The sequence below is a fragment of the Quercus suber genome, unplaced genomic scaffold (genome assembly GCF_002906115.3).
Source record: "Quercus suber isolate HL8 unplaced genomic scaffold, Cork oak 2.0 scaffold_369, whole genome shotgun sequence".
NCBI classification, from domain to species: domain Eukaryota; kingdom Viridiplantae; phylum Streptophyta; class Magnoliopsida; order Fagales; family Fagaceae; genus Quercus; species Quercus suber.
Window position 1 is genome coordinate 637,081 of NW_027069821.1, and position 11,698 is coordinate 648,778.

Here is an 11,698-nt window from a genome sequence, read left to right on the forward strand (position 1 = left end):
GTGAGAGGCGAGAGATTTAGATCTAAGAGGAGGAAAAGAGATTTTAAATGAAAATAATAATAATTAAATAATTAAAAATTATTATTTACATAAAATAGAGTGTATAATACATAATCTGATATGAGTATTTTTGAGAAGTGATTGAGTTAAATAAAAAAAGCTAAAATAGACATAAAATTTTAGACTTTTATAAATAAATAAAAAAGGTGGGCACTTTATCACATGAGAAGTGTTATGTCCATAGTTTTTTTATAATAAATCATAGGTGGTTAGTTATCATTGGTTCTAATTTGAACCTATCATTGAAATTACTTTTTTGTCTCATCAATAACAATTCATAACAATTTGTCACTTATAATTTGCTGTGAAAGTGTTGTGTACATAACATTTCTCTTATCATATGATCTTTGATAGTTACTTGTTACAGATTCAAATCTTGTACAAATAGAGTATACTAGGGTATTGCATGGGGTGCAATAGTTTCAATCTCAATAGTTACTTTTAGAGTAAGTCTAGCGCCACAACAATTTCTACTATTTTTGTCACAACTTGTCTACGTGGAGAGTTGTAAGTGGTGGAAATAAAATAATGAGTCTATGTGGATCTATGATTTCTCCACTCATGAGTTGCCATAAGATAAAGTTGCAGTAAAATTGTGGAATTAGTTGTAGTACCTGACTTACTGTTGCTTTTATCCAATGCCTAGAAAAATGACACCTCATATATTACACGTCATCAATCCGCAGTGATACACTCTCCCAGTCCCCCCTCCTCTACTCATATCTCCAGTTTCCCCCAATATTTCAAAAACTCCCTCACAATCTCTTCCATCAGATATTTTCCCGGGATAGCCATGGCCAAATCTCCATGGCTACTACATCTAGCAGCCACCACGTCCTTCAACATCACCATCGGCAGTGCTTGCCAGTGTGGTCCTCCTCTGTTAAAGTTACTCTGTCTCTCCCTCATATCAGTTTCTCTCTCTGTTTTCTCATTCTCTAAAGCTCGCCTCTGGCAGAGCTTCTTCTTGCACCACATTGGCAGTGATTACTACTGTGTCACCACCACTAGTGGCTGCCAGGTCTCCCTCATCTCTCTCTACTGTCTTTTCTCTTTATACTCGCCTTTTAGAAATGACATAAACTCTTGGCTTTTATTTTGTTTCAATTTTAATTAGTTTGATGACTGCATTGACTGGAATGTTCTTTGTTCAGAGTAAAGCTTGATTATTTTCTTGGGTTTAAAAAATAGGTCTTTTTGGTTAAGGTCGAATTTGCTGTGATTGAATGGAAAGTGGCCTGCTTGTATTTGCTATGTGTATAGGTCTCTTAGCTTTGGAATTAACTGAGAGTGAGTATTTTCTGTTTGATGGTGAGCTTGTTTATGTGTCCTTACTGTAAATCTATGTTATGGCCTTATGGGTATAGATTTTGTTTGAATTTTGGGGTTTCAAATGAATGGTGGTTGGATGGGCTTTTTAAGAATTGGGTTGATTTCAAAATGGATTTAGATGTGAGTACGTATTTTAATGTGTCAAGACTAAAGACTCAAAAAATGTCATTGTGTGTGTGTGTAAAATTTGTGTTCCAAGAGTGGGGGTGTTTTTTCTTTAACTTCTTTACGTGTGTAAAATTTTGTTGCTTGGTCATGAGGTATGCTAAAAATTCCTTATGACATTTTTCTTTATGCGTATCTAATTTTCCTTAGGTACTTGTTCTTTTCTTAAATTTGGATGGATTATGCAGATGTGTATTTTGCTGGTGGATGATATATTTCGATGTGTTGTAGTTCATTTTAAAGATCCAAACTGTGGCTCTTGATGGGTGAGCTTGTGGGGACATTTTTTTTCTTGCTTGAATGATTACTAAGTTTAGCCCAAAATTTTTAAGTAGTATATGTTATGGCCTCCCCAAAATATTCTAGATGAAATTTAATTCTACTTGGGCATTTCTATGTTATATAGATATGGTACTGATTTATAGGATAAAGCAGAAATTGCCACTGAGGTTGGCACAATTGAGCTTATGAACAGAAGAGCTTGTTTTATGCATTTCTGTTTTCTTTTTTCATTTACAGAGGCTGTTATATGGAGCAATGACTATATGTCTCTTGTTGTCTTGTTTACAGGAAAAAATTTTAGCCTTTGCTATCCAAAAAGTTCGCTGTATCTTGCTAAAAAAGGTTTTGAAGCATTCCTTGATGTATTGAAGCCATGTATCTTCAAGTAAACAAGGCTAATTTTGACAGTTGAGTTTCCTCATTCATTCATACAAAACCTCTTACAAGGGTGTAGAGTACAAACCAAGAAGAATGTAAAAATATTTATTTTTCTTTTCTTGATATTGGTTTGAGAATGTAATTGATTATATGCTTTTTATTTCTAATCTCTTGTATTACTCCAAGTTGAACAATTTTGATGTTGCATTACAATCACAAATTTATGCCAAAGATAGAAAAGATAAACAAGAAAAAATTGATCCAAAAATGAAAGAAAACGCTATTGAAATGTACCCTTGGATGACAAAGAACAAGAGCTCTTATAAAATATACACGGGCAGCAAAAATATATTTGATAAACACCTTAGAATTTGGATAAATTTTAATCCAATTTAAAGTGCTTGAAAAAGTTTCATATAGGAACGTGCAAACCTGGCAATTAAATTGATCTACTCTAACCCATAATTGAGCAAGCTCGTCTCATTTTTATTATTCCGCCTCCCTCCAAAATGCATAGCTCTAGGTAACATCCAACATGAGAGTTGATTACATGAATAGCTAGAATTGCTTACTTTCTATATTCATAAATCTGATAGTCCAGCTACTTGCAAGGAATTTCGGCACAAAATAAGTTTCATTGAAGCTATGATATAGAACCTAACAAATGCAAGTTGAAGCTAAAGTGTAATGAATAAGATATATACCCAAGCAAAAATACTTCCCTTCAAAACAAAAGTTGAATCATTCAAGTCGCTGCTGAACATGATAAATGTTAAAGTTTCTAAACGTATCCGAAAATATATAAATCTACAGTAATTCTTGTGCATGGAAGAACATGTGGTCTTTACTAACATAAAACAATCTAAACTTAGGTAGTGATCACTCTGGCCTTTCCTCCCTCCCCAGATGAAGTTATCAAACCAAGAACCAAGAACCAAGAATAACATCAATTCAATCATGTCATTCAACCTGACAAAAGAAACAAAAAGAGTGATTCAATGACAAACATATATATCAAAGATTCAAAATTTCTAATGAGCAGCAGACACAGGTGAAGCCATAAGATCACTACCAAATATGTAAGTTCGTTGAGGGTTTATCTTGGGAACTTCAAGCTTAAGAACTCAGCTAAGGATTCAATACTAAATGTGAAAAACAAGCAGGTCGAACATGAGATGCATTTAATTTCTTTGTAATCAATGGCAGAATAGAATAGCTGCATAACCCTCAACGAATTTTGGATTTATGGATTATTTTGGAGTCTGACTGACTTTCTGTTTCCTCGTAAAAACAAAAGGTCTTAGAAGAAGCAAGGAAGCACAAGCGTGAAACTACAAGATCCATAGACTCCATCCACTTCAAGCTTCAAAAACCCATTTCCAAAGACGACTCAAACTAATATATTGAGCTTCTTGTTAAATTATCGGTTTTTTCTAAAGTTTAAACTGTTAGAAAATAATAAATTTAATAACTTAATCATAACTCTTACACTCCCTTTTTTGTTCTAATAACATGTTAAATTACCAATTCTTACACTTCTCATACTAGACACAGAATGGTGAAGTTTGAATATTCGAATAGTGAAATTTGCTAGTCCAAGAACATTACAGCTCTAAATTGAATTGTTGTGTTAACTTCGGTTTTGATTTTAATTTTCTTTATAGTTTTAATTTTAATTTTATCATTCTTCAACTCTATTTTCTCAAGTTTTCGATTTTCATTACTAGCAAATATTCTTTACTCAGATAGGATCACGTAACTTCATTGAATTTTCTTTTTAAATAATTTTTTTGATAAGTAATATAACTTCAATGAATTTTGAAATTTTATGTAGAAAATTAGATTTCAATCTTGTTCTGTTGCAGGTAAGTGAAGTTTAAATTCAATTCTGACTTAGGGATGGACCAGATGGTAATAATGTCCCCACTAGCTAGACCCATCCTATCTTGTTTCATCTCACATGAGTTTTTATCCCAAAATGAGCATAAGATGGGAATTAGCTTATTAGATTGCCTTGCCTTCAATGTACATGTAAAGTACAGCATATTCTAGTGACACAGAATAGACTCTCTCTCCCTAGTAGGAGTTTTTTTCCTCTCGTTTGAATACGAGTGGTTCCATCCCTAATCTTCCATTTTAGGGGTTGTATAGTTTTCTTTGGTTCTCTTTAGGCAAGAGCCAATAACCTCTGGTCATGGATCCAAGTATTCTCTCTAGCTTACAGAACCTGCAACTCACAAAAGAAGAAGAAGAAGCTATTCCTATCATAGTCACAAACTGCCCTGGCCTCTTGGAAGAATGTTCCCTAAGTCTTTTTGGGCGGCTTCTCTCTAATCGGCAACAGAACCAACGTGCTCTAAAGAACACCCTTAGATCAGCATGAAAAATGGGTTCAGACATGAGAATTGTGGAAGTTGGAAATAACATACTCCAATTCAAGTTTAGCTCAAAATATCAAATGGAGTGGGTTGAGAGGTGTGGGCCTTGGAGCTTTGATAACAACCTACTCTTGCTCTGTAGATGGAAAAAAAGGCTGACTTCCACAAATATTTCTTTCACCCATTCTCCCTTTTGGGTCCAAATTTGGGGTCTTCCTTTTGAGCATATGTCTCAGGATGTTGGGGAAGAAATTGGTAGCAAGTTAGGAAAATTCATTGAAGTCGATAGGCGTTCGTGGCATTCTGATCAGGCAAAATTCATGAGAGTCCGTGTGGAGTTGGAGATTGATAAGCCACTAAGAAGAGGAGCTTATATTGCAAGCTCTGAAGGTGAACGACTATGGCTTACGTTCAAATATGAAAGGCTACCTACTGTTTGCTTCATCTGTGGGAAGCTTGGGCATGATAAAAAACATTGCCCAACATCTGGGGTTTGGCAAACTGCTTGCCTTCAATATGGAGACTGGTTAAGGGCTGGGTGGACTGCAAAAGTGGCAGCCAAAGAAAGGAACTTGAGCAAGGACACGATCTAAGTGAGCTCCAACGAGTTAGAAATGCAGCAAATGACCCGGCCGGCGACTGTTTATGCTTCGACATGGCTTGAGGCTTCAAGTCTTGTGGGCGGGAAAAAAAGCTTGGAGAAAGGTGATGCCTGGGGAAGCGATAACACCACATGTGCAGATGGACAACTTGCTGGTGATGTACAAGCCTTCAGTAGACCTACTGAGCAGTTGATGGGTGCAGCGACAAGATAGGACTTCAGTGTTTTGGGTTCTTGTGAGAAGTCACGTGATCATCTATGGCTGGATTCTTTAAGTGAGCATAGAGGCTCTTTCTCCCATGGGCCAAAAAGCCCTGCTTCACAAAGCCCAAAAGGCTCTATTTCTCAAGGGAGCCCAAGTACTAAAGCCTCTTTAGATAAAAACGAAAAAGACAACCCAGAGAAGAAGAATCCGGCAAATGCTGTCCAAGTGGGTGTAATTTTTCAGGCCAAAGCTCATGGAAAAGGAAAACAGATTTTGGGTAAAGGCAATCTGAAAAAAGTTGCCCGTGCGAAAGGAAAAGTTAGTGATGATCAAACTCTCGCCCAGATGTTGAAGTTTGGAGAAAAGCGCTTGAGAGCGAAAGAAGTTTCAGAGGAAGAGATCAACCGGACTCCTAAGCGCCTCTGTGAACCAGTGACAGTTTAACGTGTTTGCACTTTTCGGTGCTTGTTGGGATCTTGGGCTTATCTTGCTTTTGTTAGTTTTGTCTTCTTGAAATGGGAGTTCAACGGGATAGTTTTTAATTTTAGCTAGCTGGTGTGTACAAGCTTTTTAGGTAGGGAGGGTCCCTCTTGGTTTGCTATTCCCGCGCTGGCAGGTTAGTAGCTAGAGGGCTTTTTTTCTTTTGTCTTTCCTGTTGTATTTCTATTTCTTGAAGCAATGAATCTTTATTCCCCTTCAAAAAAAAAATAAAAAAAATGTACATGTATGTATGTGTAAATGTATAATTCAGCTTCTTCTTTCTTTCTTTTTTTAGTTACGCTTTGATTTGAAATTTTTATTTTATTTTATTTTAACTCAATTTGAAATGAGCATAAATGGTCATAGGGAATTTTGCTAGCATGTCGAGAGGTATAAATACCCATTCTTTTACTGGCCGGATATTCCGGTATGATTCACATTTTATTTTTCACATACAAACAATAAATAAGAAAGTTGAACAAATTCTTTTTGTATTTCTTTCAATACAACAAAGAAACACAAAATTAGTAATTTTAACAATTTATTGCTCTAATAATTTCACAAAAGAGAATAAAATAAAAATTGGATACCGTGGTCCAAAAATCATCCTCAAAAGCACCTGTCATATATAAAATATGAATAAAATTAAATCAAATATAAAATAATTAAATATAAAAGTTTTAAGAATAAAATATAACATGATAGGTAATGAAAAATAATAAATTGCGGAAAAGAATCTATAATAAACTTATTTAAAACTACTTTATTTTAGTTGTAAATCTAATAACAAAAATATTTATATTTAAGAAATGTAACTTAAGTTGTAGAGTAATATTATTAATATTTTCATTTACAATTAATAAATAAAATTTAATATGGCTTTGGTATAAATAAAAATGGGTCAATAAAAATTCAAAATTTAAATTTTAGAAGTTTGAATATGATTATTCTATAAATGGTTTAAATAATAACTTAATATTTAAAGTCAAAGGAAATTTGGGGTAAGGTTTCCTTGTGCAGTAAAATGATGTGATATTCCTCTTACATGAATGGTGGGTCACATTAATTAAATTCATTATAAGATCAATCATGCATACAAGAGGAAAGAGCACCACCTTGTTATGCTTCAAGGGTACAAATTAATTGTCCCGATGGGGAATGTAAGGACTAGTTTGCATTTCATTTGAATTATTTTTGTAATATTTCATTTTTTTAAAATTTTTTTATCATATTTTAAAAGGGGAAAAAAGTGTAACACTATAGAAATGCATAGTTATGGAAGGCCATACCTCTGTCTTGCATCCATTCTAGAAATGGACAAGCCATTTAATGTAAAATTTTATGACCCTTTTCCCAATAAATCTTCATTAATGACATTGCTTCCTGTGAAAAATGTTGGTTTTTTTAGAATAGGAAGTGGCACAATTTCATTTTTAAGCACAAAAATAACTTCTAGAATTGTAGGTTTGTCTGTCGCACTATCTTCTAAACATGAGAGAGCCACACAAATGAATCTCAGCAATTGATGCATAGGACATGAATCTTTTAAAGTTGGATCCGTTAGGTCTTGCCCAGCATCTCTTTGCCGCAACTCCCATGCCTTAGATAGGCATCATTTGTATTAAAATTTTGGTAATAGATAAAAATGAATGGTAAAGAAGATAGTTAAATCTGTAATAAGTTTCAAAAACTTACATATCCTACAAGGTTCAGTGGGCCGTTGACATGATAGAAGCTGTTGTTCTTCCTTCCACTCACAATTTCAAGCATTAGAACACCAAAGTTGAAGACATCAGATTTTTTAGAGAAAATGCCCTCCATGACATACTCACGGGGACATGTAACCACTAATACAAAAACCAATGGATTAGAGGAGTTGTAAAACAAATAATTCATCTAACTACTAAATACATGTTCTAACTTACTATGTCCTGACTATTCTATTAGTATTTGCTTCCTTCCCATTACGCTTGAAAATTCTTGCCATACCAAAATCAGATATTTTTGCACACCTGTTTTCATCTAGCAAAATGTTACTAGCTTTCAAATCTCTATGTATTACTTTTAACCTTGAGAATCTATGAAGGTAAAGTAATCCTTGGGCAATCCCTTCAATGATGTTGACTCGATTTTTCCAATCCAATTGAGCATTTTTAGTTGGATCTGTCTTGCAAGGAATAGTGAAGTATGATTATTTCATTATACTTAGAAATAGTTTGATAATTTATTCAATGCACAATATTCGAAATCACATAGGACTAGAGTGGGAGTACTGCTAACCAAAGAGAAAGGAATCCAAACTTTTGTTGGGCATGTACTCATAGATCAACATCTTCTCCTCTCCTTGAAAGCAGCACCCTAGGAGTTTGACAAGATTCGTGTGTTGGAGTTTAGCTATAAGCATAAGCTCATTTTTGAACTCCACTAATCCTTGTCCTGAATTTCTTGATAATCGTTTTATTGCTATTTCTCGCCCCTCAAGTGATATTCCCTTTAATTTATACAACAGCGATGTATTCAGCATTTGAATAATAAGCTAATAAACATCTTATAATTTTTTTTTTTTTTTTGGAAACATACCTTATATACTGGTCCAAAACCACCTTCTCCAAGCTTACTTCCAGGTGCAAAGTTATTTTTAGCTGCTGCGATACTTGCAAAGCTGAACACTTTTATGTTATTTCCTGTATTTCCGTCATTTTCAAGCTCATTTGCATCTAATAATCTATCCGGTGTTATGAGTTCAAGTAGGTGTTTTTCCTCCCTTCTTTTAACATCACCTATTTTGTTTGGTAATACCGAAGTATACTAGTCATTCACAAAATTATGCTTAAAGTTTTGAACACAATGCAAAAAAAAAAAAATATATATATATATATATATAATATTTGTGATGATATACCTCGCAGTCGATATATCCTCCATAAACAGTAGAGGGCGCTGAAGATAAGTACAAGTATAGCAGTTGCGATAACTGGTGCAATCCATTTCTTTCTTTCTGCATTCAATTTGAAAATAGCATCTGTTTATGTGTTTGTATTTATCTATGTATAAATGAAATCATATTCTTTTTTTCTTTCACATCATGGTAAAAGTCAAGCCTTATGCATCTCCTTTCACATTGTTTGGACAAAAAGTTATAGTCATTCAACAGAAAAAAGAAAGAAAATGATTAAAGGATTATAGAAGATTCAAAGACTTGATTACAAAATTCACTAGACTTTGTATATAACATCAACAACCTACGTATAATATCAACAAATGCACCACTTGCCTTTCCACCGCATTGGCCCTATAATTATGAAATTCTTCCACACAAACTTTCTCTATGAATGAACCTCATCGGCAATAACCAACTTTGATGATCAACAACAGCGACTCACTGAAACCTTTGTGGTTTTAAGGAATCAACAATTTAGGATCAAGGCAAGAAACTCTCAAAATTCTAAAAAGATCTCACCGAAAGAAACACTTAATGGAGAGGAATTTGGACCTCTTTGGCTCAAGGAGGGTTGGCCCTTGAATTAACTCATGTATGGCAGGTCTATCTCTCCATGTAACAACATTTGTATTATATAGAGAAAATTAATTTAAACAGGTAACATGAAGCAATTTTAGATCTAGCTAGAGATAAGCAAAGGTGATCTGTCTTTGTATTTGTGATGCCTCAAATTGATTGGATATTTGTACGAGTATGTTCTGTCCTACATCAGGCATATACAATGAGCGTCAATTGTAACCACTAGTTTGTTTGGGGGCATAACGTAGATGTGGCTAACCTCTTTCCTTGAGTTGACTTTTCAAGCAATGCATGAAGTTGTAAAAGGCTAACAAAGGAATATAGGTCTACATTCAGCAGAAAAAAGAAAGAAAGAAAGAATTAAAGTAGAGGACTATAAGCCTACATTTACCGCTAAGCAGTCAGTAATAATTTGATCTTCATATGAATTTGTCTCTTAGCTTCCCTTTATTTGTGACGGTGGTAATTATGTGTTAACTGCTAACATAATTATGTTTGGACTAATGGTGCCTAATCTTTACTGTGCTTTTTTTAAGCAATTAAAATGAATATACAAACATTATAGATTTAAATGAGACAATTGCAGTTCCATGTAAAGTAGCATTATTTCTTACTTTTTGGCTCTGTAATTATAACATATCGACGAGGTGACCTCCCACTGAAATCTTGCACAAACTGTAATTTTCCTTTCCAAATATGGCATCCAGGTCCAAAGGCATCATCACCATAGGCCAAACAATCGCGGTCATTCCAGCAATATTCTCTGGAAACGCTAGGACTTAGATTTGCAGTGTCGTCATCAGCACGCATATCGGAAACACCGTCTCCCTGAGAATTTACAAAGCCTCCGGACCTTGATTGAAAATTTTGTTTGTGACTCCTGCACTTTGGTTGATTCCATCTCTCGCATCCTTCATCTTCCATACCGTAACCATAACTGTCACGCCCTGAACCCAATTATAAAAATAAGCACGTGACAACTGTTACACGTTTTTAAAGTAAGCACTCTACAAGTGTGTAAGGTATTCTTAGCAACTAAAATTTATCCTCAAAAATTAAATCAAATAAATCCAAAATACCTCAACAAATTCTTTATGAATAGAACTCCAATAATTTAATAGGAACAAATCCAAACCTCATGTACATAATGCCAATTGGCCAATAAATATAAAACTATTAGCAGACCATTTAATCCCAATATTACAAAGCTTCTTTTTCTGCTCACAACACAACATCAAAACTCCCAAAACTTGCTATTCTTCACAATCTGAAACTAGAGTGGAAAAAGGAGAGTGAGTTGACAACTCAATAAGTAACCAAAATCCTAATAAGTTCTATCAAGCAATAAATCTATAAAGGAAAAGATGTAATATGTGTTTTCAAAGTTATAATATACTATGTGTGTTTCAAAATAATTGAAGCAGTTTCGTAATCTTAAAATAATAAATTACAAATAGATCACATACTTTAATCTAACAAATATATCATAGATGGTTTAGAAAGTAGTCAGTTTTTTATATATCAAAGTTATAACTTTCAATATGTTCCAAAAAGATACATAAACAGTTTTAATGACCCAAAATAATTCAAATACTCAAACATTTCCAAATTCACATATGCAGTTTTAAGGACTTAAAATAATTCAAATATTCAAACATAATTCATATTCTTAACAATCTTGTGACTATGGTCACGTTATATCCCCGTGACTGGGCATCAGAGTACCAATGAATAACCCTCATTGGTTAGGTATCAAAGTACCAATGAATAACCTCCATTGGTTTTGGTATCAAAGTACCAATGAACAACCCCCATTGGCTGGGTATCAGAATACCAATGAATAACCCCCATTAATTGGGTATCATAGCACCAATGAATAACCCCCATTGGCTGGGTATCAGCATAAATTCATAGTCAGATTGTTCATAATCATATATATGAAATCTAGTTTCTAACAAAAATATATCTTATTCAAATATATATATATATATATATAATCATATATTCATATAGGGTCAAAAGTAACTACCTAATCTTCTGTACGTGTGTCATTTTTTTTCTCTCCATTCACCCCCTCCCCTCTCCGCCCCCCCCCCCCCGCCAACACCCCCCCCGCCCCAAGCAGTTCTCTGAAGATGAGGACAAACTTGGAAAAAGGTAATATATCTATATTATACAAAATAAGCTACACAGACAGTTACCTTTTGTAATTCACCAAAATCCAATTCGGTCAACCTGTGCAAAACTGATCAAGAGCTTCTTTTACACTTAACGCAACACTTGCACCGAAAAATTAA

At 34.2% G+C, this 11,698-nt stretch overlaps 2 protein-coding genes across 2 annotated transcripts in view; one reads left to right on the forward strand and one right to left on the reverse strand.

The window, feature by feature from the left end:
- Positions 1-4,603: 4,603 nt before the first annotated feature.
- LOC136061969 (uncharacterized protein At4g02000-like) lies at positions 4,604-5,188 on the forward strand. Its single transcript, XM_065760467.1, has one exon. The coding sequence runs from the start codon at positions 4,604-4,606 to the stop codon at positions 5,186-5,188; it is 585 nt and encodes a 194-aa protein (XP_065616539.1).
- A 2,056-nt stretch (positions 5,189-7,244) lies between these two features.
- LOC112003162 (G-type lectin S-receptor-like serine/threonine-protein kinase At1g67520) overlaps positions 7,245-11,698 on the reverse strand; it is a gene marked incomplete in the record, with an annotated part of 6,368 nt that continues 1,914 nt past the window's right edge. Inside the window, 7 exon segments of the mRNA XM_065760486.1 lie at positions 7,245-7,711; positions 7,713-7,728; positions 7,807-8,044; positions 8,162-8,372; positions 8,462-8,661; positions 8,784-8,879; positions 10,016-10,338. Of these exon segments, the coding sequence (XP_065616558.1) occupies positions 7,565-7,711; positions 7,713-7,728; positions 7,807-8,044; positions 8,162-8,372; positions 8,462-8,661; positions 8,784-8,879; positions 10,016-10,338 (1,231 nt within the window).

Coding starts and splice junctions, on each gene's coding strand:
- LOC136061969 (XM_065760467.1), top strand. CDS start 4,604: ATGGGTTCAGACATGAGAATTGTGGAAGTTGGAAATAACATACTCCAA.